The following is a 26,591-nucleotide window of genomic DNA, read 5'->3' on the forward strand; positions in this document are numbered from 1 at the left end:
TCAGGTTTGAGAAATGATCCCTGTGTGTATAACTATGAAATAGCAGTATTAGACGTTTTAGTGGTCTATAGGAAAAGACTGTACTGCATAAAATAGGCTGGATTTGAGGAAGGAATTGAAGGAAGAAAGGATTGAAGATGAGACTGCATTAGGAAAGGCACAGTAGAAGGCACAGAGATAATAGCGGATTAAATAAAAACACTTGGAAAAGAGGCAGAGAGATCACATAGCTGTGGCAACAAGAACATGAAATGTAAGGGCCAGTAGTTCCATTCTAATGCAGCTGAGCCAGTATAGCATGCTAAGAAATAAGGGTGTGTTTATTGTGAATGGAGTGAGATAAGTTAAGTCATTTTGCTTTTAATTGGAGATATGGAAAGAGGGGTGTTTGACAAAAGAGGAAGAAGTTTACAATGATGTATTGAGATCATTCAGCAGTGCTCTGGTTACTCCTGTCCTCTGAAGATGCCGGCTACAGAGACTGGCGAAACGTTAGGAAGAACAACCTTCAGAACACGGCCAAAGAGCCCAAAAAACCCATAACAACCATTAGATCCCGGCCGTGAAAGCCTTCACAAATACATTTTTTTGTTCGGACACCCTGGCCATCGGCCTGTAGTGTCCCTCAGAATTCTGTTTTGCCCACTATACTACAGTGGTGCCTCACTTAACGATGTTAATTGGTTCCATTAAAAAAATCGTTATGTGAAAACATCGTTAAGTGAAACACCATTTCCCATAGGAATGCATTTAAAACCGGTTAATCTGTTCCAATTGGAATGGATTGCTGTCCTTAAGTGAAAATTGCCATAGGAAACATCGTTGAGTGAAACGCGGTTCCCCAATTGAAATGCATTGAAGCCGACTCAATGCATCTGAATGGGTTTGTGAAGTCCCTTTTCGCTCCTGTAAAAGTGTCTTAAACTGTTTGAAGCCTGTTTTAAATTGTTGCAATCGTTAGCCCACCTCCTGAAACCTACGCGAACTTAATTTGGTGTTGTTCTGAGTCTTCGTTAATTTTTGGTGAATTTTTTTATTCTCCATTGAAAGCCATTGAACTCCAATGGCTTTCAATGGAGAATAAAAAAATTCACCAAAAATTAACGAAGACTCAGAACAACACCAAATTAAGTTCGCGTAGGTTTCAGGAGGTGGGCTAACGATTGCAAGCATTTAAAGCAGGTTTCAAACAGTTTAAGACACTTTTACAGGAGCGAAAACAGACATCGTTGAGTGAAAATCCCCCATAGAGAACATCGTTAAACGATGGGGGAAATTCCTCAAAGAAACCCATCGGTAAGCGAATTCTTCGTTAAGTGAGGCAATCGTTAAGCGAGGTACCACTGTATCTACATGAAACCCCTGGGAGAGGTTGTTCATAGTTTTGGGGTTTGGTATCACCAGAACACGGCCAAAGAGCCCGAAAAACCCACAACAATCATTAGAACAAAAAAAAAAACTTTTGTTCAGGGTTTTTTTGTTGTTCAAAATATGTTTTATACTGAACATATTCTTTATCTCTTCTGTATGTTGTAGCAGAAGCAGCTTTTTTTAAAAAAAGAAAATTTCTCTGGTTGTCTTTAAAAAGGAAAGGGGAAAATATCTACACTGAGTTTGTTCAGCCACAGTACCAAACCATAGTCTGGTTTTATAAGAATGAGTATTCAGCGTGCACCCTGCTCCTGTCTGTGAAGGAATTCCCTCCATCTTTTCTTGATTTGAAGCAACAATTTGTTCTTTTGGCTGAACCAGCAAAATGGGTGTTGTGTTTACTTGCTGTGAAAACAAGGATCAAATCATAGTTTGCAATCCTTACTTGCCTGTCCAGCAGAAACTATATGTTGGCAACTTGCAAAAAAATGGTAGCAAATTGTGATTTGCTTTAGATCAAGAATGCATCGATGGATAGTCACCACATTGAGAAGGGATAAGGAATGCATAAGCCCAAAACTCCTTGACTGCTTTTCATATGGTTGGGTGTGATGGATATACTGTACAGTGGGGTCTTGACTTACAAACTTAATCCATATTGGAAGGCAGTTCTCAGGTCGAAAAGTTCTTAAGTCGAATCTGCATTTCCCATAGGAATGCATTGAAAACCATTTAATCCGTATCTGCTCTTTTCGTCCATAGAAACTAATGGGAAGCTGCTATTCCGCCTTCTGCCACTAGAGGGGGATATTTTTTCTTTTTTTCTTTTAACCTAAGATGACTTAGCTTTTTAAAAAAGGGAAAAAAAGAATTCGTAACTCGAATCTAAGTTCGTAAGTCGAGTCCATATATTCCTATGAGAGCAGTTCGTAAGTCGAAACGTTCGTATGTCAAGCAGTTCGTAAGTCGAGACCCCATTGTACTAGCATGTTGTATCTGTCCTTAAGCTTCTCTGGAAAGACCTACCGTGTTCATCTCTTAAGGAAGACATCAAAATTTAATGATCTAAATTCCATATTTTTTTTCTATATTAGGAGAAGCCCCCTTGCTCTGTAGACAAAGAGCTTCATAAAAATAGTTTAACTTCTGCATGATACAATCCTGAGAGTGCTTCCTCCTAAATAGTTATGTCAGACTCAGCTGGGAGGTTTTAGGGTTGTGGCCAAGTTAAATCACTGAAGTGTTTGAAATGCTGATCTTGTGGGGATTAGTGATTTTCAATAGGAAAGTTACTTAGTTGTAGTTAACCATTTAGAATTTATAAAATGTGAATAATCTATTTTGTTCTGCAAATGCTGGTATCTATAATAATTTTTCTTCTTCTGTTTTATAGCATAAATCATGTAGAAATGACTGTCATTCTGCATTTTATCTATGGAGCAATTTTGGATTTCCCAGATAAAGTAGATGCTGGGTATGTGTCATGTTAAATTACTTCTAATCTCATACCATGCCTGTCATGATTGATCTACAGTCAGAATAATAGTACATCACAGTTTCTATAAATGAAATGGCTAATGCACCAGAAAAAACACAATTACACTATGACTATATTCGACTCACTGAAGGATAAAGGAGTAGGGGCAATATCTTGTTTTATTTTGTGGCTGAACTGATGAAATAGTAGTAACAAAGAGATTTCTGTGTAGGAAGAAGACAAAATGTGGTTCCTGAATGCCTGTATTTGTCATTATACAGAAACAAACTCGCTGTTTCATTGAAATTTATATAATCGCATCTGTGACCTTTGTGCTTCATAAATCTTCTGCTAGCTATTCTTTAAGATTTTCCCAACCCCAAATGGCTATCTTCAGATTGCTGTTGCTTGTTTATTTAGAAGAGTGAAGCCTGCAAAAAACTGGATCAGGCTAGCATTTGGATGGGAGGTTGTTTATGTCTTGCATGCGTTGCAGAAGTAAGGATTCTAACTGCTTATTGTTGGTTAGGAGAACAGGATGCGAGATTACACAGTTCCTCCCTTCATTTTTTCCTCATTTTTCAGGAGTACCCCTCCCCCCTCCACCTGTATATACACATCTACATTTCAGGAATATGTCAGTGCTGAAAGGAGCAGCCAGTTAGCTGCCATCCCTCTAATTCAGAGTTTGTTAACTGTCTTCAAACTCTAGTGTCCAGTTTGGATGAAGGAGATTTTTTTTCAGTTTCATATAAAGATTAAGATTAGCCCCTTATTATGTTACCCATAGTTAATTTAAATTATTCATAGTTAAGGATACCTAAGGGAAGCAGGTACTTTCTGTAGAGAGGAAGGTCATCTGTGCGAAGATGGAGGGAATGTGGCTTATTTCTAGTCTAATACTTAAGACAGCAGGAAGGTGACGTACGAACTAGGACAAAGGGGGTGGTTGTTTGAGATTTTAACTGAACATATGGAAGAAGATAATCTCTTAAGGTTTTTTTAGATAAGACCCACACATGTACCACTGTTTAGTAGATTGCCTCAAGTGTAAGTACAGTGTGAAATATTATTTTGTTTACATATAGAAAAGGAGCTTCCAAAAACTAATCTGGAGACAAGAATGATCTCTTGGCAATTTCTCATGCCTCTGAATATCAGTTGTGGGGGAATAACAGCAAGAAAAGCTACTGGTTTCATATCTTGCTTATGGAATTCATATCAGCAACTGTTTGGCCACTGTAGGAAACAGAAACCTGGACTAAATAGGCTGAACATCTAATTCACAAGGCTCTTCTTCTGTTCTGCTTCCAGTAGCATAGGCAGCTGCTGTTAAATGGCACATCTACTGTTAAAATCTGACTTGCCACAGTCTGTGAGTACAGATTCAACAACTAGAGTGGTCGCAAGACCAGATAGGCGGGATATAAATAGAATAAATAAATAATCTCCCAACTTCAGACTTCTTATTATGTTGCACTTCTGCTGGTGCTGTTGTATTTCTGTATTATTCCTTGTTTCTTCATCTGTCTTCTATGGGGAAAAATTCCTTTTAGGTGTCTGGCTGTGGAGCCAGAATTGGGAGTTCAGTTCCTCACTGTGCCTCCTTGACAGGGGCTGGACGCGATGATCCATAGGGCCCCTTGTAGCTCTGCAGTTATAAAATCATCATCATCACCTGCCTTTCTGATTTATTCTCTGAGACTTTTTTTATTCGAATAGGTTGCAGTCCTGTAGTTACATATCTGGGAGGAAACCCTAAGTTGCCAAGAATTTTGCTTATCCCATTACAGTAGGTCTTCCCTCAGTCAGTTCTGCAGTGAAAAGTGTGACTACACAGCTGATCTTACCAGAGTTTCCGTGGTGGCCCAGCCTAAAATATAGTGGAGCCCTGATCATGTCAGGCAAATGGGCCACTGCCCCTCCTCAAGCTGAGACTGTCCCTAGTCAACCTACTCTATGGGCACAAATCATGTTTTGAATTCACCTTAAAGGCAAAATGTAATTGCTTATGTTTGTGTTTAAATATAATTTATTTTTTATGCCTGCATATAGTTCCCAGTCAATATTATGCATGCCTATTTTTGAACATAGAAGTTTTAATTTCCAGTAGGTTGAAACAGTGGCCCCAGTAAAAAAGATAGAAAAATTGTCCATCTTCCCCAGTGTTGGCAGTGATGATCACCTCCTGTCTCTGGGTCAATGATAATGAAAGGCAGTACACATTAATCTGTTTTTTTAAACAAAATAAAAACAAATAATTGAGACATGTAGAGACAGGAATTTCCCATTTCCTATACTGTATGCCTTTTGTGAGACCATGAAAATGGGGAAAAAAAGCACGAGACCTCCTTGCCATTCTTCTGCAAGGTGATAATGCTAAAAGGAGCTGTATTTTAGAAGTTTACTCTGGACTTCTGGGTACCCCGTTGTGTGATTAGATCTGCATAAAATTGATTTATTACTGTGTTGCTTTGTCAGCTAGATAAGCCGGATATGTGAGGGTTCTTCCGTGAAAGCCACAATAACATTGGCACAATGGAAGGGGGCAATCAATTTCTATGCTTAGGAGAATTTAACAGAATAAGAGACTGAGTGGATTATTTTCCGTCTCTCTCCCACACCACATCAGATTCTGTATTCATTTTGAACGTATTTTTAGACCACAGTGTTTGTTCCTTTACTGTATTTCTTTGTATATATAACCTGTCTATAATTCAGTTTTCCTCTAATTAAATACCTTTTTAAAAAAATCTTAAAGTGTTTAACATGAATAATTCAGAGATACGAAAAGGGTGGAGTGTGAAGTGGTCATAAGAAGGTTCACACTTTGTATTGATGCATCATCAAGAAAGAAAACAGCTCAACTTGATACACACCAAGGGTATTTTGAGGTGAAGAGGAGAGGGGGAGGGAGAAACTGATCCAGACCTTCTCTGACAACTTTGATTACTGTAATCTGCATAGAATTATGGCAACGTATCTGCTGTGTCACAAAGGTGTCAAAGACTTCCCAAGCCACTTCTCTTCTGGGAGTTGTCAGAGAACAAGTGAAGAGAAGGAGGTCATGAGGAGTTGGAGACATGTTTCTAGTGAGGTCAGTGGAGGATCAGATGTAAGGAGCACTGTTCATATAGTGCACGTATATGAATAGTCATCATCTCATTTAAAGGTAGAGCAGTGACTTCTAGTGAAAATTTGCTCTTACTGAGGTCAGAAATAAGAGCAGCCTTCTTCTCCCTCCTGCACCATAGTTAAAAGTGTTAATTAATGTTGTCCAAAAGCTAATTCCCTTCCTAGACTACTCTACCTCCTCATCTGATGAGCATTACTGAGACCTGGGTGGGAGAGGAGGGTGGTGTTCCCCTCTCCCAGCTGTGCCCACCTGGGTACTCGGTCCAGCACCAATGTCGCTCAGAGGGTCGGGGAGGGGGGAGTTGCTATAGTCTATAGGAGTTCTAGCTATTTGACCAGGCTTCCTATCCCTTTGAGAGGAGGTCTTGAGGGCCTGTATTGTGTGTTGGGCTTGCAAGACAGATTAGGGATTCTGTTGGTGTACCGCCCACCCTGCTGTGTACCAACAGTCTCTCTGCCTGAGCTGATGGAGATAGTCTCGGACCTGGTGTTGAGGACTCCCAGGCTCTTGGTGCTGGGGGATCTCGGCATCCATGCCGAGGCTCCCTTGACTGGAGCGGCTCAGGACTTCATGGCCACCATGACAACCATGGGGCTGTCTCAATGTGTCATCGGCCCAACACATGAGAAAACCTTGGACCTGGTTTACTCAATGGGACTGGAAGATGGTGGTTTGGATGTAGAGGGGCTGGTTGTGACCATTTCCTGGTCAAGTTTAGTCTATTAGCTTCTTCTACAAAGGTGGGGGATCTATTAAGATGATCCACCCTCGGAGACTAATGGATCCGGATGGTTTCCTGAATGCTCTGGGGGATTATCCATCTGATATGGTCGGCGCTCCTGTTGAAGCTCAGGTCACCCTATGGAATAGGGAGATGACCCAGGCAGTTGACACGATTGCGCCTAAGCACCCTCTCCCTGCACACAGAGCCCAGACATCTCCTTGGTATACTTCTGAGCTGCGGGCGATGAAGGGAGAGGGGACATGGCTGGAGCACAGGTGGAGGAAATCCTGCTGTGAGTCCGATCAAACAAGACTTAGAGACCATTATCAGGCCTATTTTGTGGCAATACGGCTGGCGAAACGGCAGTATTTCTCCAGCCATATTGCTTCCTCAGAAAGTCGTTCAGCAGAGCTGTTTTGGGTGGTCCGGGATCTTCTTCAACTGGGAAATCTGGTAGAGGTCCTGGACTGCTCGTCAGCTCGCTGTGATGAATTTGCCATTCATTTTGAGGGGGAAATTGCTCAGATTCGCAATGGGTTGGACTCTGTTACTGCAGAATCAGAGGATGTGTCCAGTGTGCCGTGCTTAGGTCAAGTATAAAGGGATGAGTTTTAATTGTTGAGATCTGAGGATGTGGTCAGGGTGCTTGGATCTGTCCGCTCTACCACCACACTGCTCGACCCTTGCCCATCTTGGCTAATTGGAAGATCTGCCAGGGGGGTTTGCACCTGGGTCCAGGAGGCCGTGAATGCCTCTTTGAGAGAGGGAGTGGGCCCTAGCACCTTGAAAGAGGTGGTAATTCAACCATTCCTAAAAATCCTAACCTGGATCCAAGTCTGGTGGTTAACTACCGACCAGTGGCGCACCTCCCTGATTTGGGCAAAGTATTGGGGTGGGTTGTGGCCAGGCAATTCCAGCCTCCTGGTTGAAATGGATTTTCTGGATCCATTTCAATCGGGTTTCAGGCCGAGTTTTGGTACAGAGACTGCCTTGGTCACCCTGTACAATGACCTTTGCCAGGAGAGAGAGAGACAGGGGGAGTGTGATCCTGTTGATACTCCTGGACCTCTCAGCTGCTTTCGACACCATCGACTATGGTGTTCTTCTGGATAGGCTGGCTGGGTTGGGAGTTGGGGACACCACTTTTACGGAGGTTCCGCGTCTTCCTGGTTGACCACATCCAGAGGGTGGTGCTGGGGGACAGTTGCTCTGCCCCATGGCGTGTATGTCATGGAGTTCCTCAGGGCTCAATACTGTCCCCCATGTTGTTTAACATCTACATGAAACCGCTGGGAGAGGTCATCAGGAGGTTTGGGCTGAGGAGTCAGCAATATGCTGACGACACTCAGCTCTACCTCTCGTTTTCCACCAATCCAAGTGAGGCAGTTTTTGTGCTGAACTTGTGTCTGGATCTGATAATGGACTGGATGAAGGTTAATAAATTTAAACTCAATCCAGACAAGATGGAAGTGCTGTTAGTGGGTTCTTCACCGGACAGGCTGGAGGCCATTTCCCTGCTCTAAATTTATTTATTTATTTATTTATTTACAATATTTTTTAGCCGCACCATTGCCAGTGGCTTTAAATGAGGTTACACTCCCCCTAAGGGACAGGGTCCACAGCCTGGGAGTGCTCCTGGACCCCAAACTAGCTCTGAAAGCCCAGGTGGACTCGGTGGCCAGGGGCGCCTTCCTTCAGCCCCACCAAACTACAATGGCCACCAACCACCACAGCTAAAATGTGAAGTTTGAACTCTACAACATATTTAAATGGAATATCCTTTAATCCAGGCTTGTCCAACCTGCGGCCCGAGGGCCGCACGCGGCCCAGGTCAGCTCGTAATGCGGCCCAGTGCAATTTTTTATTTTTAAAGAAATTCCAAAGTTTCAAGTTACACTGCCGGTGCTTGCGGCCAGAATGTGGCCGGGGCATGTCACAACAGTAGAGGGGGAGAGAGGGAAGGAAGGAAGGAGTGGGGGGAGGGGACAGGAGGGCTGCGTGACTGCATTGCACCATCCCTGTCAATAGGTGGACCCCCTCCCGGCCCCATAAAGCCACCGGAGTCAAAGCTGGCAGCCTCTGCTGCCTGAGATCGCAGCTGCCGGTAAGCACGCTTGGAGCGGGGCTGCGGAGGATGGTTAGGGCTGCCCCCTATGCAGCCCAAACCAAATTTATGTGCAGCCCAGACGAACATTTCATCTTCTAATGTGGCCCAGGGAAGGTGAAAGGTTGGACACCCCTGCTTTAATCAGATTGAAAGAATGCTGTATTTGTTAAATGATGTAAATGGTAAAACTGTGTCTTGCATAGTTTTTATTTGTTTGTTTGTTTGTTTGTTTGTTTGTTTGTTTGTTTTATTTATATCCCCCTCATCTGGTATATTCTACCACTCTGGGCGGCTTACAGAATATCAAAAACAATTTAAAAAACATAAAAACATTACCATACAACAATAACAAATAGTGCAGGAATAAATAAATAATAAATAGCAAAGCAAAGAAATCAGTAGTTGACAGGAGGGAAGGCCTGGATGTACATCCATGTTTTCAGTTGGCATTTGAAAGTACCCAGCGTTGGGGCCTTGCGAATTTCCAAAGGAAGGTTGTTCCAAAGGCGAGGAGCCACCGCCGAGAAGGCCCGGCTTTGTGTCTTTTCCCTCTGGGCGTCCCTCGGCGTCAGGCTCCTCAGCCTCACCTCCTGACTCATGTGGGTGATCCGAGTAGATCTTGGTGGGAGCAGGCGCTCCGCCAAGTATCGAGGTCCTAAACCGTTTAGGGCCTTATAGGTAAGCATTAGAACTTTGAAGTCAGTGCGGAAACAGATGGGCAGCCAGTGCAGTTTGGCCAGAACAGGAGAAATATGTTGGTTTTTTCTCACTCCAGTAAGGAGTCTGGCCGCTGCATTCTGCACCACCTGAAGTTTCCGCATCAGCCTCAGAGGTAGCCCCAGGTAGAGCGCGTTACAGTGGTCTAGTCGTGAGATTATGAGCGCATGTACCAAGGTAGTGAGCGCCCCCATGTCAAGGTAGGGTTGCAGCCAGGCAATCTGCCAAAGGTGGAAAAAGGCGGTACGAACTACCGACACCACTTGGGTTTCCATGGTTTTTGTATTTCTTGGAGATATTCCCAACTTTGAACTGAACTTTTAATTTGCTCATGTATGAAATTGGTCTGAAAGTCTTATGGGAAAGAAAGTGGATTTGTAAGACTGGCCATAATTCTACTGATATTTGAATAAGGTTTAAGTGACTTGCCACAGCTAAATGTTGCTAATCAATTAGATGCCAGGGTGCATATCTGGTCATGTGTCAGATTCTGCAACCAGGATTTTTCCTGGCATCTTGTCTATTAACTACACTTTGTCACAACAATTATAAAATAGAATAGAATTTACTTTATTGTCACTGTACTTCTGTACAACGAAATTAAATGCCATCTCCAATACACATAATAAAAACACAAGAACATAGCATCCATAACATAAAAACATAGCAGATTACACATGAAACACATCCCTTTCATTCACATCCACATCCTTCACATTCAATTTCTCATCACACAATACATTAATATTGCACTATATAGTGGAATTCAGTATAGCTGCAGCTCTGGGATAGAAACTGTTTTTCAACCTAGTTGTCTTTGTTTTAATTATCCTATACTGCCTACCAGATGGTAACAACTGAAAGAGGGAATGGCCTGGGTGTGATGGATATTTGAGAATATTTTGGGCTTTCTTAAGACAGCAGGAATTATAGAGATCTTCCAAAGAGGGTAGTCATTAATCCTCTGGGCCATTGTAATAATTCTCTGTAGTATTTTCCTATCTGCCATTGTACAGTTAGCAAACCATATACCAGAGCAATAGGTTAAATACACGAATGCACATCTTACATGAATACCAGTAGGATTTTTGCCCGTTTCTTAGTGTTATTTGTTTAAGTTAGAATATATAATTTTAATATTGATATTTATTTTTAAATGGTGTTCATAATTTTAGTCATTAAAAAAATACATTACCTCTAAACACCAGACATGACATGCAGCAATGCTGTCTGGGTAATTCAAACTGGCTCATGCATAAATGCAGCCAACCTGAAATGTTGTAACAATGTGGCATATGTTACCACATTTGCATCTTTGGGTTCATGGGACAAAACAATGCTTAATGACATTAACATATGTAACCAAGCAGAACTTTCTCTGTATATATATTTGGGGCATCAAAGTATATGACTTCTGTAGATAGCATGAACTGCCAACCTAAAGTAATAAGGATACAAAACATAGTTACTGTAGTTTTTTTTTAACTAGAGTACTGTACTAGATCCCACCAGATGTCAGTTGATATAACTTGAATAGATTAGTATTGTCCTGGCTCAAAGAAAATATGTGAATAGTTTAGGATGTAAAATCTGCTGCTACATCTTTTTGAGTTATGATTGTTTTACAACCATTTTATGCCTAACGTCCATCATTGCTTTTACTTTAGTTGTATACTGAGCATTGCAGATATGTATGGACTAGAGGGTCTGAAAGAAGTAGCTATATATGTTCTGAAAAGAGACTACTGCAACTTTTTTCAAAAGGTATGTTCTAATTATTCATTTAATTTTCCTGTGATAAGAACCAAACGGCCCAAACTTCTTGGGATCCATTATTGAATTCTGGTATTGCAAATTAGAAAGCTGAGTTGAAAAGCTCTTATGATGTAGTCCGTAACTGTATTGAATAAGCTAAGATTGCCAATAGGAGTATTAATATACAGTAGCATATTTCAATTTATTAGAATTGAGAAGGGTTTTTGTTTTGCAGGCAACAGGATAAAAATGTTTTGAACGAACAGGCTTTGTAAGGAATTTTAACACAGCTAAAAGGAATTGTATTTTCTTTGGAAATAAATAGGGTAGTTTTGTAGAATGTTAATTCTGAGAATGCTTTTTGATCAGCTGCCTTCGAACTATCTGCATTGGAGTTTAACAGGAATTCCTCAGTAAAAAGATCAGTAACAATGAGCAGGTAGCTTTGATAAAAGAGAAGACACCTTGCCCATTGCTACTGATCTTTTCCCATACACTGTAAATCCATAGAAAAGTGGCTGCAGCAGTGTTCCAGGATACCCTTTTGCTTTGTTGAAAGAGGTTGACTGTTTGATTCAGGTGAGTGGGTTGTTATATTACATTGACTGCACAGATGCCATGCATATATATCAGTCAAAATCCAAATAAGCAAGATGAAATGGAACGAAAAGAAAAAAACATTGTGGCACCTTAAAGATTACAGTGGTGCCTCCACTTACGACCATGATCCGTTCCAGAATATGGACATAACTCAAAATGGTTGCAAGCTAAAGCACCATTTCCCATAGGAATGCATTGAAATGCAATTAATCAGTTCCAGCCAAAGGAAAAAAAATCATTAAAAAAATCACTGCAAGACTCATTGGAAATGCAACTAATCCATTCCGGCCAAAGGGGGGGGGGGAAGAAAAGCAATCAAGTGTGCAAGACCCATTGGAAATGCACAGAAAACAAATGGAGCAGATTGGAAATGCACAGAGAACAAAGGGGGCAGGTCGGAAAGGCAAAAAAAGGAAAAAGCAAGGGAAGCATACAGGACCCCTGAGAAATAGGGGAAAACTCCCCAAAGAGCAACCAAACCCCCCAAGACTTATCAGAAATGGGGGGAACCAAAAAACAAGCAAACCCCCCAAGATCCATCAGAAATGTGGGTGGACAAAAACACAAACCCCCGAAGACCCATCAGAAACGGGAAAAAACACCAAAAAGCAACCAAGCCCCCTAAGACCCATCCAAAATTTGCGGGGGGGGGGACAAAAAAAACAACCCCCAAGACCTATCACAGCACAGAAACATAACCCCCCAGCTCAAAGGTAAGCTAAGGTAAGGTTCCCCTTGACAATTTTTGTCCAGTCGTGTTCGACTCTAGGAGGCGGTGCTCATCCCCATTTCCAAGCCATAGAGCCAGCGTTTGTCCGAAGACAATCTTCCGTGGTCACATGGCCAGTGCGACTTAGACACGGAACGCTGTTACCTTCCCACCGAAGTGGTCCCTATTTATCTACTTGCATTTGCATGCTTTCGAACCGCTAGGTTGGCGGGAGCCCAGCTCAAAACCATGCCGCAAAAACACCCAGAACAGTTTTAAAAAAGCAGAAAACAGCACCTTACCTTACAAAGCAGCCCAAAGCCTCCCTGAAAACACACACACACTCTCTCTCAGAATCAGAAGGAGGCAGTCCCAAGCCTCCAACGATGACACACTAACTACTGGGGCGAAAGAGCTACAAAGAAGCAGCCTTGTCACCACCTACAGTTAGAAATTTGAATTTCCCGTCTTTTTCCCTGCCTTTTTTTCTGTTCATAAGTGGAAGCTCCAGTCGCAAGTAGAAGCAAAATTTTGCAGCCAGAGCTAGTCGTACAGTGGACCCTTGACTTACAGACGGCTTGAGTTACAGACTTCTCTGGCCGCAAAATTTAGGTTTGACTTGCAGCCTGAGAATTGACTTACAGACCAGAAAAAAACCAAAATGGAACAAAAACGGCCTGTTACGGGATTAATTGGTTTTCAATGCACTGTAGGTCAATGGAGACTTGACCTACAGACTTTTTGACCTGCAGCCACCGTTCCAATACGGATTAATTCTGTAAGTCAAGGGTCCACTGTAACTTGAAATGGTTTTAAGTAGGGACGTTCATACGTCGAGGCACCACTGTATTGTATTTTAATGTAAGATTTTGTGAACATGTCCACTTTGTCAGACATATCCATATGACGATAAAGTGGATGTGTCCACGAAAGCTTGCATTAAAATATAATGGTTAGTCTTTAAGGTGATACATGTTTTCATGTTTTTGTTTTGTTTTGTTTCTTTGGATTTTGCCTGATATGCTTGTGCAGACTAACATGGCTACCTCTTCTGAAACTATAATACTGTAGATGCCATGCAACGCTCTTTCCTAATTCTCTGCAATTCACAAAGGTTCCTTGCCAGATACAGTAGGGCAGTGGGTCTCAACCATTCACCAACCAGACGCTTCTGAATGCCAGCTACCCTAGCCAGCAGAGCCAGTAGTCAGGGATGCTCAGAATTGCAATTTGAAATGCCTGGACTGCCAAGAACTGAGAACCACTGTTAGAAATGTATAGTTAGACATAGGCTGATGATTTTGAAAGGGTTCTGGAGAAGAAAAAAGTCTGACAATTTTGCTAGATGTAGCACTCGTCAGCAGGAATGTGCCATTTATTTTTGTTCAGCTAGTTTGTTTTACTCTAAATTCGAAACTTTTCCAAACAGAATTTTGTGAGTTCTAGCGCACAGACGCACACCTACAGGCACTTTCATTTACCTGGAGAAAGGCTGGAGTTTCTTCTAGGCCTTATTCCCTATTTTCAACCATGTGTGTGTGGATGTGGTTGATCAGGAGCTGCTTTCATAAAACATAAAGAGCAACAGGATTGCCATTCCTAGGAAGCATTGCAGTAGTTCTTCTTCATGGTCTCTGTGAATGCACACTAATGGGTTTAATCTGCGCCTGCGCAAAGATCTCTGGAATATTCTAGAGCTTTATGCTACATTTGTCAAGGACCACCCCCCTAGCCCACACGGTTCGCCCATCCTGGCAATCACCTCAGTTCCTTTTTGCTGCTGCTGAGGTCTCTCCTCTGTCAAGCTGCTGTTCGTCCATTGAGATATCTGAAAGGAATAATAACATCTATCAATCTTCTTCTCAATTATGATCTTCTTCTAGCTAAAGAATTGTAAGAGACTCTGTTTTTCCTTGACCAGTCCCCCCTCCCCTTCCTGCCATTTATGGCACCACTTCCCCCCTTCAAAAAGTGCATGTCATGCTCGAACAAAATCCCTCTAACTGACATCCATAACATCTGCCTTTTCTGTCTGGGAGAATCACACTGAATGTCCTTGTGTCAGTTCTGTAAAAATTTCACCAAGCCAGCGCTCAAACTGAGACAGCAACGCCTTAGATCTTTTCTTTGGGAAAAAGCACTTCAGACTTCCCAAACTATGGATTCTCCCCACAATCCACAACCTCCAAGACAATCCTCAACTCCAACTACTGTCTCTCCGTCTACTAGATCAACCTCCAAGAGTTCCCAAAAGTCTAAATCTAAACCAACCAGTTTCACCAAATCAACTCCCATACCGAATATAAGACCATTCTAAATCAAAGAAGCGAAAGAAATCTGCTACCGACTCCCATCTGCACAGATCTGTACCAGATCAACTATCACTCTAGGATCAACCCACTGTACGTGTCAACTCCTCGGAAGAGACCTTTTTGCCTCCTTCTAGCAAACCTGAGTCTCCTGTAGTCCTGGCTCGGTCTGCACATATTTCAGATGATGTCAGGATGAGAATTGAGGACTTACCTTTCAATGGTTTCGGTCTTTTCAATAAAAAAAAATGAGATCCTGGAGAACCTGCAAAATTTGAAAAAGACAGCGCGCTCATACAATACCCAGCCATATTACAATGGTGTCACCGTACCCGTACCAGCAACCTAAATCATACTTTGACAGGAATAAATACTCATCCCAATCAACTACTTCATTCCAACCCAGGCATGTGGTGCAGCGTCAGCGCCCCAAACAACCTTCCCACTGCCCTGAGAAAAAACAGAAACAGGGCCTTTGACTTTTTTCATTCCCCAGATCCGCGAAACTCACCTTCCTTCAACTGCAACCACTCGTCTATCAGCCCATCTTCCATCCTGGGCCTCTATCACAACCGATTCTTGGGTACTCACCATCATTGCTACGGGCTATGCCATAGAAATTTGCTTACCCACCTCCATCAAGAATCGTTCTAACATCACCATCTGCTGTTCTCAAACAGGAAATTCAATCTCTCATCTCAAAGGATGCCATATCCCCCATCACTACCCCAGAAGACTACCCAGGCTTCTTCTCCCGGTACTTTACCGTTCCAAAATGGGATGGCAGACTTAAGCCCTATCCTTGACCTTCGAGAACTCAATTACTATATCATCCAAAGACGATTATGTATGGTCACAAAGATTGTCACAAAGAACAATTGGTTTGCTGTCATAGATCTAAGTGGCACATACTTGCATATCACAATCCGTCACGACCACTGCAAATTTCTCAGGTTCGCCGTAGGAGATCACACCTACAAATTCAAAGCCCTCCCCTTCGGCCTCTCTACAGAACCAAGAGTATTTACAAAATGTATGGCATCTGTAGTAGCTCAACTACGCACCCTAGGAATTTCGGTCTTTCCATATGTCGCGACTGCCACCTCCTCCTACGTCACCACAAGAGATGACAGGCCACGATCCTTCTCACACACACACACACAGTACTTCGCTGCCACCAACCACACATAAACCTGACACTTCAGACTTATTGTGGATTTAAAAATAAAAATGATGTTTTATTGTATACAAAAATGAAATGGTAATCACTGGGTAAAAGAATCACTTATTAAACTATATTTCTCAGACCTTAACCCTGCACAGTTCTTGGTTACATAACACACAGTTACTTAATCACCTAACCTATATCTAACCCTGTCACTCTCCCACTCTCTAATTCCCCAACAACAACCTCCTCTTTGCACACACCCCTTATATACACAAACTCCACCCCTTTAAGACCCACCTCCTGCCCTGCTATAGGCCAGGAAACTCCAGCCTTAGCCAAGACAGGCAGGTGACGTCATGGCACACGTCACATACCTTCCCCCTTTAATAAGTTGTTTTGTGGAGGAAAGCTAAGGTGCTTTTTCCCCAAAACAACTGCAACAAACATAAAGCATTACATTTATTACACAGTATAACACAACTACAAATATACTTACACTTCCTCCATACAGGTAAATAAAAACATGCAATGCAAAACATTTATCATAACATAATACATAACTTTCCAAACACTTTACATTGCCATATACCATACACAGAGTCCATAAGTCCTTTAGATGTCGTCTTCCGGTCTTCTGGATAAGGCGTCAGCCACACAGTTTATAGTCCCTCTGACCACCTTAACCTCGTAATCATAGTCCTGCAAAAGAAGCGCCCACCTCATCAGTTTACTGTTCTGTGATTTCATAGACCGCAACCACGATAGAGGTGAGTGATCAGTGCACAAGGTAAAATGTCGACCCCAGACGTAAGCCTTCAGCTTCCGGATCGCGAAGATGATCGCCAAACACTCTTTCTCGGTGGTAGAAAGATTCTTCTCCCTGGGAAGCAACTTCTTGCTCAGGTACGCCACTGGATGTTGGTCTCCGCTGTCATCCTGTTGGCACAGTACCGCTCCCACACCGGCATTAGACGCATCTGTGTAGATGATGAACTCTCTGTTGAAGTCAGGAGCATGCAGCACTGGATGGTTGGTTAGAGCATCTTTCAGCCGTCCAAACGCCATCTCGCACTCTTCCGACCAGGAAACGCTGTTGCTGCTCTGCTTCTTTGTCAGGTCTGATAAAGGTGCAGCAATCTCACTGAAACCGGGTATAAACCTTCTGTAATACCCTGCCAGACCTAGAAAGGACCTCACTTTCTTTTTAGTGGTAGGTCTGGGCCAATTCAGGATTGCTTCTACCTTGGCCTCTAAAGGGTTGATTAGGCCTCCTCCCACTATGTGACCTAGGTACTTCATCTCTGAGTTACCTAGCTGACACTTACTAGCTTTAACGGTTAAGCCAGCATCTTTCAATCTTTGTAGCACTAACTCTAGATGATGTAGGTGATCTTGCCAGGTGTTGCTAAAGACCCCTATGTCATCGATATAAGCTACTGTGAAGTCACTAAGCCCTTTCAGAGTATGGTCCATGAGCCTTTGAAATGTTGCTGGTGAGTTTCTCAGGCCAAAGCTGAGGACCCGGAACTCAAACAGGCCAAATGGACTGCAAAATAAGCTTTCCTCTTGGGCCCGAGGATCACTTCTTCCTTGCCAACACTCCTTGGTTAGACCTAAAAAGGATATGACTCTGCAACCTCCAATCATCTCACTTAGGTCATCAAGCCTAGGCCTAGGATAAGCATCAGGTTTGGTTACTGAATATAGCTTGCTGTAGTACACACAGAACCTGACACTGCCATCCGGCTTGTCTATTAAAACTACAGGGGCTAACCAAGCGCTAGATGAGTGTACAAAAATTTGATCGTTCAGCATTTCGTCTAGCTCTTTGCGAATATTGTCAAAGTAATAACCTGTTACTCTATATGGTGTTACAGACTGAGAAGCATTCCCTGTGTCAGTCCTGGGTAGCACTCCCTTGTCAACACCAGGTTTGTTTGAGAACACTTCTTGAGGTTTTGTAACCAGCGCTCTACAACTATTCTGCTGTTCTCTGGATAGAGCAGGGCTGATCTGCACTTCTTGTGGATTGAACTTTTGTGGGCCCCTCCCTTCCCCGAAGGGCAACCCATGTTCCTCCTTATCAGCCGCTTTTATTGCCAACTGCACAAGGTTGGTCTCTCTGTAATAAGGCTTCAGGGCATTTATGTGAATGACCCCCCTGCCTAACCTTTTCATAAGTTTGGATGTATGAGAGGTTCCTAAGTCTGTGATTATCTCAGAAGGAAAACCCATCCTACTCATGTAATTCACTAAGGCTTCTGCTACAGTCTGGGTCTCTATAGTTAAAATAAATCTGTTCCCCCGCTTAGTGGCGTTGGGCAATGGACCTATGATATCCACCCCTAGACGTGTAAAAGGAGTTGAAATCACTGGTAATGGGCATAGCTTTGCTCTAGTTTTATCACAGTTAGAGCCCTGTCTCTGACAAATATGGCATCTTTGACAGAAACTCTTAATATGTTTACCTATATCAGGCCAGAAAAAGTTTTGGGCTATTCTTTGTTTGGTCTTGTTGATCCCCATATGAGCTGAGAAAATGTCTGCATGTCCCTTTTCCAGAATCATAGGGCGATATTTCTCAGGCACCACCAGCTGTCTCTTAACTTCAGGCCCCCCTTTTGAAATATTATTCAGTTTTTCCCTATAAAGTAAACCACCTTTAATAATAAAACGTTCAGGGCACTCAGGTGATAAATCTTTATCAGTCACCTTTGCAAAACAGTCTTTTAAGGTGGGGTCTGCTGTTTGTTCCTTGACAAAGAGGCTTTTCTGAGGTATTTCAACTGAGAATGCCTCAGGTTGTGGTACAAATTTCTCTGGCTCTTGAGAGTCAGTCTCATTACTGGCTTCACTTTGTACCGATTGTGAACGTGTTACCACCAGGGCACTCTTGACATGCTTTGTTAAGTCATTACCAATAAGAAAAGGGGTAGGAATCTCAGAAGACACCCCTACTCTCCACAGTCCCTTCCAACCTTGATATTCAATTTTCAAATCAGCTACAGGTAGAGAAACTAGTTCTGACCCAATTCCTTTCACAGATAGAGTCTGGTCAGCAATCATACAACTTTGTGGTACTATGTCTGAGTGGCATATAGAAATTTGAGAACAGGTGTCTCTCAAAGATGAATAGTCCTTTTCAAAAACTTTTATCCTGTCCCCAGCAGATTCCAATAAAGCACCATTGGTCTCTATGTAATAACAGTGGACAACTTCAGCGAGAGGCAGCTCCTTCAATGTATCCAATTCAGAGCTCCTAACTGCCTCTGCCTGGATTTCCATGGCAACAGAACTTTCATTAGAAGAAGCTTGAGGTTTACTCTGAACACAAAATACAGCCTTTGCTTCTTTTACATTAACTTTCTGAGGTGGAATTTCTTTATTTTGCCTTGTATTAAAACATTGTGCAGCAATATGGCCTTTCTTTTTGCAAATGAAGCAGATTCTCTCCCCCCATGAGCTTTTCCCATCAAATCTTTCCAGTTTCTCTTTTCCCTCCAAAACTTGTTTACTGTGCTGGCCCTGTTCTGAGGGCTTTTCACTAAAATGGCCGCCTACTTTAGTCTGTCTCTGTGCTTGTTCCTTAGAGAACTTTGGGTCCCATGTTTTCCTCACACCTCTCCCCTCATAACAACTAGGACCCCTTATTTGAGAAATAAAATCAGCTATTTGTGCAGCATTTCTAACGTCAGTTGGTTTCCGTTCTTGAACTAAATATTTAAGTTCCCCATGGGGTAAGGAATAAAACTGCTCCAGGCCCACAACATTTTTCAATTCCTGAAAGGTTTTTACATTCTCCTGTTCAAGCCACCGGTCTAAACACTTTTCTAAGTTAAAACCAAGTTGGGTATAAGATTCATCTGATCTTTTAGTAAGTTTTCTGAACTTCAGCCTAAGATGTTCTGAATTAATGCCAAATCGATTGTAAACCATTTTTTTGAACTCTGAATAATCTTTACTGAGCTCAACTGGCATATCAGCATACACATCAGCCATTTTTCCACTCAGGAGAGACCTCAAAATTATCATTTTCTCTGTCTCCCTCACAGAAAAATCAGCACAACTTCGTTCAAAGATTTTAAGGAAGTTTTCAGGACAATCCCCCTGTTTATATGTAGGAAATTTCTTCAAATCTGATTTTGATAACTGGCTAGGTTCAGAACCAGAATCTCTGTTGTTGTTGTTGTTTTGGTTCAGTATTTCCAATTTCCTAAGTTCAAAAGCCATACGCTCCTTCTCCAGTTCAAATTGTCTTTGTCTCTCTCTTTCTCTTTCCTCTTTTTCTAATTCTAACTGTTTCATTTGAAATTCATGTGCCTGGGCTAATTGAATTCTCCTCAGTTCTGATAACTGTTCACCATTAGCTTCTTCCTGCACTGAGGCAACTCTTCCCTCACCATTTGACTCATCCCCAGACCAGTCTGACATTGCTTGGTCTCTTTGTTCGCTCACTTCTGCCATTTGTCTGCGCGTGAGAGGCATTTTAATCACACAGAAGGCTCTTTTCTATTTTCAAGCCTCTGTTTAAAACATCACTTTTTCCTTTCCTGTGCTAAGGTCTGACACTCTCTAACAGGGTATACCCACAGATATGGCTAGGCTTGTTACTGTAGTCTCTAATGGCTTCTGCCCCTTCACTGGGCCTCTTGCCAGATTTAGAGCTACTTTAATATATTTGCCCTTGGCTCTACTTCAAAATCCACCACAGCTTCACCCTCTCTCAGGTTCTGTAGTTCACCAGAGAGATCCCAAATCTTCGCTGCCCTTGGTCTGTCTGTCCCTTCCGAGTTCTCCCAACTCTGGACTCTCAGACCAAGTCACAACAGCCTCCTACTTTGGGTCAATCTCCCTCACAAAATGGACCTTCTAGAGCTCATAAGTCAGTTCCCTCACTCTGAAGTTTAGGTGCCTCTCTACTAGATCTGCTCCCCCCTGGAGACAAATCCTAGAGAGTTACCCACACCCCACTTCAGTTCAGGTGCACCTAACTGAAATCCTTTTGCTCTGGTCACACTAGCCAAGGCTTTTCTGGGCAACTGGACAACTCGTATCCCACACGCTGGCACCAGTTTTGTCGCGACTGCCACCTCCTCCTACGTCACCACAAGAGATGACAGGCCACGATCCTTCTCACACACACACACACAGTACTTCGCTGCCACCAACCACACATAAACCTGACACTTCAGACTTATTGTGGATTTAAAAATAAAAATGATGTTTTATTGTATACAAAAATGAAATGGTAATCACTGGGTAAAAGAATCACTTATTAAACTATATTTCTCAGACCTTAACCCTGCACAGTTCTTGGTTACATAACACACAGTTACTTAATCACCTAACCTATATCTAACCCTGTCACTCTCCCACTCTCTAATTCCCCAACAACAACCTCCTCTTTGCACACACCCCTTATATACACAAACTCCACCCCTTTAAGACCCACCTCCTGCCCTGCTATAGGCCAGAAAACTCCAGCCTTAGCCAAGACAGGCAGGTGACGTCATGGCACACGTCACACCATACATAGATGACTGGCTCATAGTCTCTCTTTCTCGCCCTCAAGCTCTGAAAGATATCCAAGCTGGTGAGACTCTCTCTCCTTTCGGATCTGGGCCTAAAAATCAACAGTGAAAAATCAGTCCTCACTCCCACTCAGGCGCTCCTCAACTCTACCAAAGTAAGGGTTTTTCTTCCTCGAGAGAGGGCTGTCAAACTTCAGTCTCTCATCACTCATTTCCATCCCAACTCCCGTGTCACAGCACATTCTGTTCAGCATCTCTTAGGCCTTATGACCTCTACAACCTCAACTATTCTACACGCCAGGCTGAAAATGCATTTCCTCCAGTCCTGGTATCTCAACCTCTTCAATTCCATGACAGAACCACCATCAAAACTACTCAAAGTCACTCCCGAGCTCTCCTGATCTCCACATACATGCTACCTGGTTCCACAAGGAATGCGACCTTCATATAAGCAACCTTGAGCTTCTAGCCATCTTCAAGGCATTCAGAGCCTTTGAGCCTATCATATGCGGCAACATCGTCCAAGTAACAACGGACAACATCACCGTGTTATTTTATGTCAACAAGCAAGGAGGCACACATTCTCTCCCACTTCTGTATCTTACAGTACAGTTTTGGGAATGGTGCCTTGAATGCCACATCTTTCCCATTGCAGTTCATATTGCCACACAGGACGATCTACTGGCAGACAAACTCAGGAGGCTGCATACCCAGGTGGACGAATGGTCTCTAGACCAGTCAGTGTTTCTTCACCTTTGCAAACTCTGGGGTCGGCCACAAATCGACATGTTTGCCACACCTCATAATACCAAATGCGACCTTTTCTACTCAAGAGCGGGCATCGGACGCGGGTCGCTAGAAGACGTACTTATGGCGGATTGGACTACACACCTCATACACCTCTTCCCTCCCATTCCTCTGCTTCTCAGAACAACATCCAAAATCAAACGTGATCATACCAACACAATTCTCATTGCCCCATGGTGGCCAAGACAGCCATAGTTCACCATGCTCTGTTCCATCACCAACAATTACCTCCGCCTACCCCTCATTCCACACCTCCTCTCGCAACATCGGGGCAAGACCCACCACCCAGATCTCCACACCCTCCATCTCACAGCGTGGAGAATTCTTCCTCAGTGAATGCTATCCTCGCCAATGCCCGTAAACCTTCCACAATCAAACTCTATTCCTAGAAATGGTCTGTCTTCACCAAATGTGCTCTCCAACATAATCTTCCCACTAATCCAACACATTTACAAGCTGTCCTTCAGTTCCTCTCCTATCTATTTGATAAACAATTATCACTCTCAACTCTCAAGGTCTGCTTATCCGCCATCATAGCCTATCAGCCTCAAGATTCGGAAGCTGCCATGATTTTTCAACACCCCACTCTCAAACATTTTATATGAGGTGTTTCCAATATGTGCCCTTCGGCTCCTCTACAATGGTCTCTATCCCTTGTTCTCCACTGGCTCTCCCATTTTCCGTTTGAACCACTTGTCACCATTTTGGAATACCTCCTCTCTCTCAAGACGCTCTTCCTAGTCACCATCACCTCTGCTCGCAGAGCATCTGAACTTGCAGCCTTGAGAACTGACCGTTTCTCCAATTTCATCCCAACAAGGTCACCCTTTTTCCGGATGTCTCCTTCCTGCCAAAGGTGATGTCCCACTTCCACCTCTCCCAACCAATAATTCTATCTACGTTTTTCCCATCACCTACAACTGATTTGGAAAGATCTTTACACGCATTGGATGCTAGAAGAGCTCTTGCCTTTTATATCTCTAGAACCTCCTCTTTCCGTAAATCAAAAAGACTATTCGTATCACCGCATTCCCCCTCGTAAAGGCTCTCATGTTTCTTCTCAAACGATTTCCTGCTGGATCATTTCCACCATAAAATTGGCATATCAACTTGCCAGCCAGCCTCTACCTATAGGTATTAAGGCTCATTCCACTAGAGCGACAGCTACTTCTGCAACATTCCTTTGTGGAGTTCCACAAAGGAACATTTGCAAAGCTGCAACATGGGCAACACCTTCCACGTTTGCCACTCACTACAGACTGGATTTAAAAGCCAAAAAGGATGCATCGTTTGGGAGAGATGTGCTGTCTTCAATCGTTCCGGGATGTCCCTCCACCTATAAGGTAAGCTTGTTAGTCACCCATTAGTGTGCATTCACAGAGACCATGAAGAAGAAAGAGAGGTTACTTACCTGTAACTCTGGTTCTTCGAGTGGTCATCTGTGAATTCACACTTCCTGCCTGTCCTCCCCTCTGTCCGTCACTCCTGTATCTTTTGATGCAGCGGCAGGATGTTCTTAGCAACTGAGGTGATTGCCAGGACGGACAGACCTTATGGGCTGGGGGGGGGCGGTCCTTGACAAACGTAGCATAAAGCTCTAGAATATTCTGGAGATCTCTGCACAGGCGCAGATTAAACCCATTTGTGTGAATTCACAGATGACCGCTCGAAGAACTAAAGTGACAGGTAAGTAACCTCTCTTTTTTTGTAGGAAGCATAGGGGCAGGAAGAAAGGACTAGGCCTCAGCCTTTCTCCAGGTATGTGAAATGAAGGTGTTTGCAAGTGTGTCTTTGTGGACTGGAACTCCCAAACAAACATTGAATACCATATTCGTAGTTGTCAAATTGGATAGAGTAAATTCTGGAGTATTAATTTAACTAAAACCTGGATCAGTTATAATTGATAGATACATGCAAAAGTCCTGTTCACTGAAATAAATTACTAAAAATTGTAAATTCTCTTTATATTCTAACTAATATAGCCAGTGCCTGGAAAACATCAGCCCATTTTAGAATGTCTAGCTATTGCCTATTCAACAGGAGAAGAAAGCCTTTATGAAGCTTGCATGAAGTAAGTAAATAGCAAGTATTTGATTGTTTCTGTCGATTTTACATTTTAAGAATAAACTTTTTAAAGCTCATACAATTTTTTGATGAATTCTTTGACCTGTGTTGCAAAAACAGATGTACCAATGGGGACTTCATGTGACATTCATTTTGATGGAAGGATTGACTTATTTATACAAGGTGTTTTCTTTAACAGGTGGCTAGTACAGAATTTTGTAAGATGTTGGTCAGATAAGAGGTTTGCCACTTTACCTGCTGAGCTTCAGAACAATTGTCTTAAAATGTTGGTGCATTCATTGGTAAGTTTGTGTGGTATTTTTTAAAATACAGAAATATGGACATAATGACAGTTTTAATGTGTATACTAAGCTGCTTTGATACAAATCACTGGCATCAATAATTGATCAGAGCCCATTATCTAAATCTGCCCCATTATCTAAATCTGTCCCATAATCTAAATCTGGCCCATCTATCTAAACAATGACAGCCCTCCCATTAGCCCTGATGAGGTGATCAGTTAATGAGGCAAAACATTGAGTGTAGTAGTGGAGCCACCACTGCCACCCATTGCACGTTGCCAGAACCATCGACCACCAGAGCTTGAAGGCCACGTCTCAGCTAAGACGAAGAAGAGGGAACGTAGGCATTTGATAGCAGCTCAGAAGAAAATTAGGGACGTGGTGGTCGATGCGGGCTAAACTGCAAAAGCCTGTGCTGCAGGGTCAGAAGACCAGCAGTTGTAAGATCAAATCCATGCGACGGAGTGAGCTCCCATCGCTTTGTCCCAGCTCCTCGCCAACCTAGTAGTTCGAAAGCATGCAAAATGCAAGTAGATAAATAAGTACCACCACGGTGGGAAGGTAAAACGGCGTTCCCTAGTCACGCTGGCCACGTGACAACGGAAACTGTCTTCGGACAAGCGCTGGCTCTACAGCTTGAAAACGGGATGAGCACCGCCCCCTAGAGTCGGACACAACTGGACTAAAAATGTCAAGGGGAACCTTTACCTTTACCTTTTACCAGAAGAAAATTAAAACAGTAGTAGCACTTACTGGGCTTTGCTGACAAAGAGACAGAGCAGCCATTGCCCCTGGAGGGTCCTTGTTGCTCCACAGTCCCTCTCTGGCAGAAGAGTTAGCACTCCTCTGCGAATGTAACTACACGGTCAGAAACTACAGGATTTGCTCTGTTTATAAAACAGCGAATTTGAAGTATTTTTTACGGACTGCATGACACAAAGGCTGATTCAAGTTGGTCCAGCTCTTTTTTGCTCCCAAAGCGGCTTTTCTTCTCTGCCTCTGTAGGGCTTCTACTTTTCCAAGCTGGAATAATCCAAACAGACTTACTCCCATATGGTTGGCAGTGATACATTCTTGTAGACATGGGGCATGTCTGTAGCTCAGGGGTGTCAAACATGCGGCCCGGGGGCCATTTGCGGCCCCCCAGATGATAGTTTGTGGCCCTCGCCTTGCCTGCCGCCCCAAAGTGGCCACACATCCTCTGCTGTCAAGAGTTTAAAAAAAGCCTTGCCTCGCTCGCCGGCTCTCTCCCAAGACAGCACCTCTTGCACCCTGCCAGCCAGCACACCTGTCTGTTGGCTAAGGAAACTCCTGGGCGGCTTCCTCTGCCTCTTACTCCGCTTGGCGGAAAATCTGTTGCGGCCCAGCCTCACCCAGACTCTGTCTCTAGCGGCCCCCAGGTAAATTGAGTTTAAAACCCCTGCTGTAGCTGATGTTTCAGTTCTGTGTGTAAGTGGGGCATGATGTTCAATCCCAGGGGTGGAGGGAAATGCAAAAGCAAAGCACCATGATTATAATGTGGAGTATTGGGTGCTAGTGCTGAATCCTGTCAAACAGTAAGCTTCAGATCATGTGGGAAGGTCCTTTTGTTGTGAAGATCCAGGGGCCATTCTTACTGTCTTCGGGATACACAGAGAGGCCCCCATTACTCTGAAAAATAACAGCAGTGGCAGGAAAGGAAGCATTTAAAGTAAACATCTTCTCAAATTGATTATTAGCACCTTAGAGATAATTAGGTGGTTCATGAGTAAGCATTATGTCTGCCCTTTGAGTGTTTATATTGCCACATATCTTTTAGACTGTGGGGCTCAATA

The 26,591-nt window shown here is 43.1% G+C and overlaps 1 protein-coding gene across 1 annotated transcript in view; it reads left to right on the forward strand.

Annotated features, from left to right (window-relative positions):
* BTBD8 (BTB domain containing 8) overlaps positions 1-26,591 on the forward strand; it is a 73,944-nt gene that overhangs the window by 25,181 nt on the left and 22,172 nt on the right. The window contains exons 6-9 of the mRNA XM_020807153.3: positions 2,765-2,845; positions 11,200-11,296; positions 24,394-24,482; positions 24,675-24,777. Of these exons, the coding sequence (XP_020662812.3) occupies positions 2,765-2,845; positions 11,200-11,296; positions 24,394-24,482; positions 24,675-24,777 (370 nt within the window). The remainder of the gene's footprint in view (positions 1-2,764; positions 2,846-11,199; positions 11,297-24,393; positions 24,483-24,674; positions 24,778-26,591) is intronic.

This window comes from Pogona vitticeps, chromosome 4 (genome assembly GCF_051106095.1).
Source record: "Pogona vitticeps strain Pit_001003342236 chromosome 4, PviZW2.1, whole genome shotgun sequence".
Lineage (NCBI taxonomy): Eukaryota > Metazoa > Chordata > Lepidosauria > Squamata > Agamidae > Pogona > Pogona vitticeps.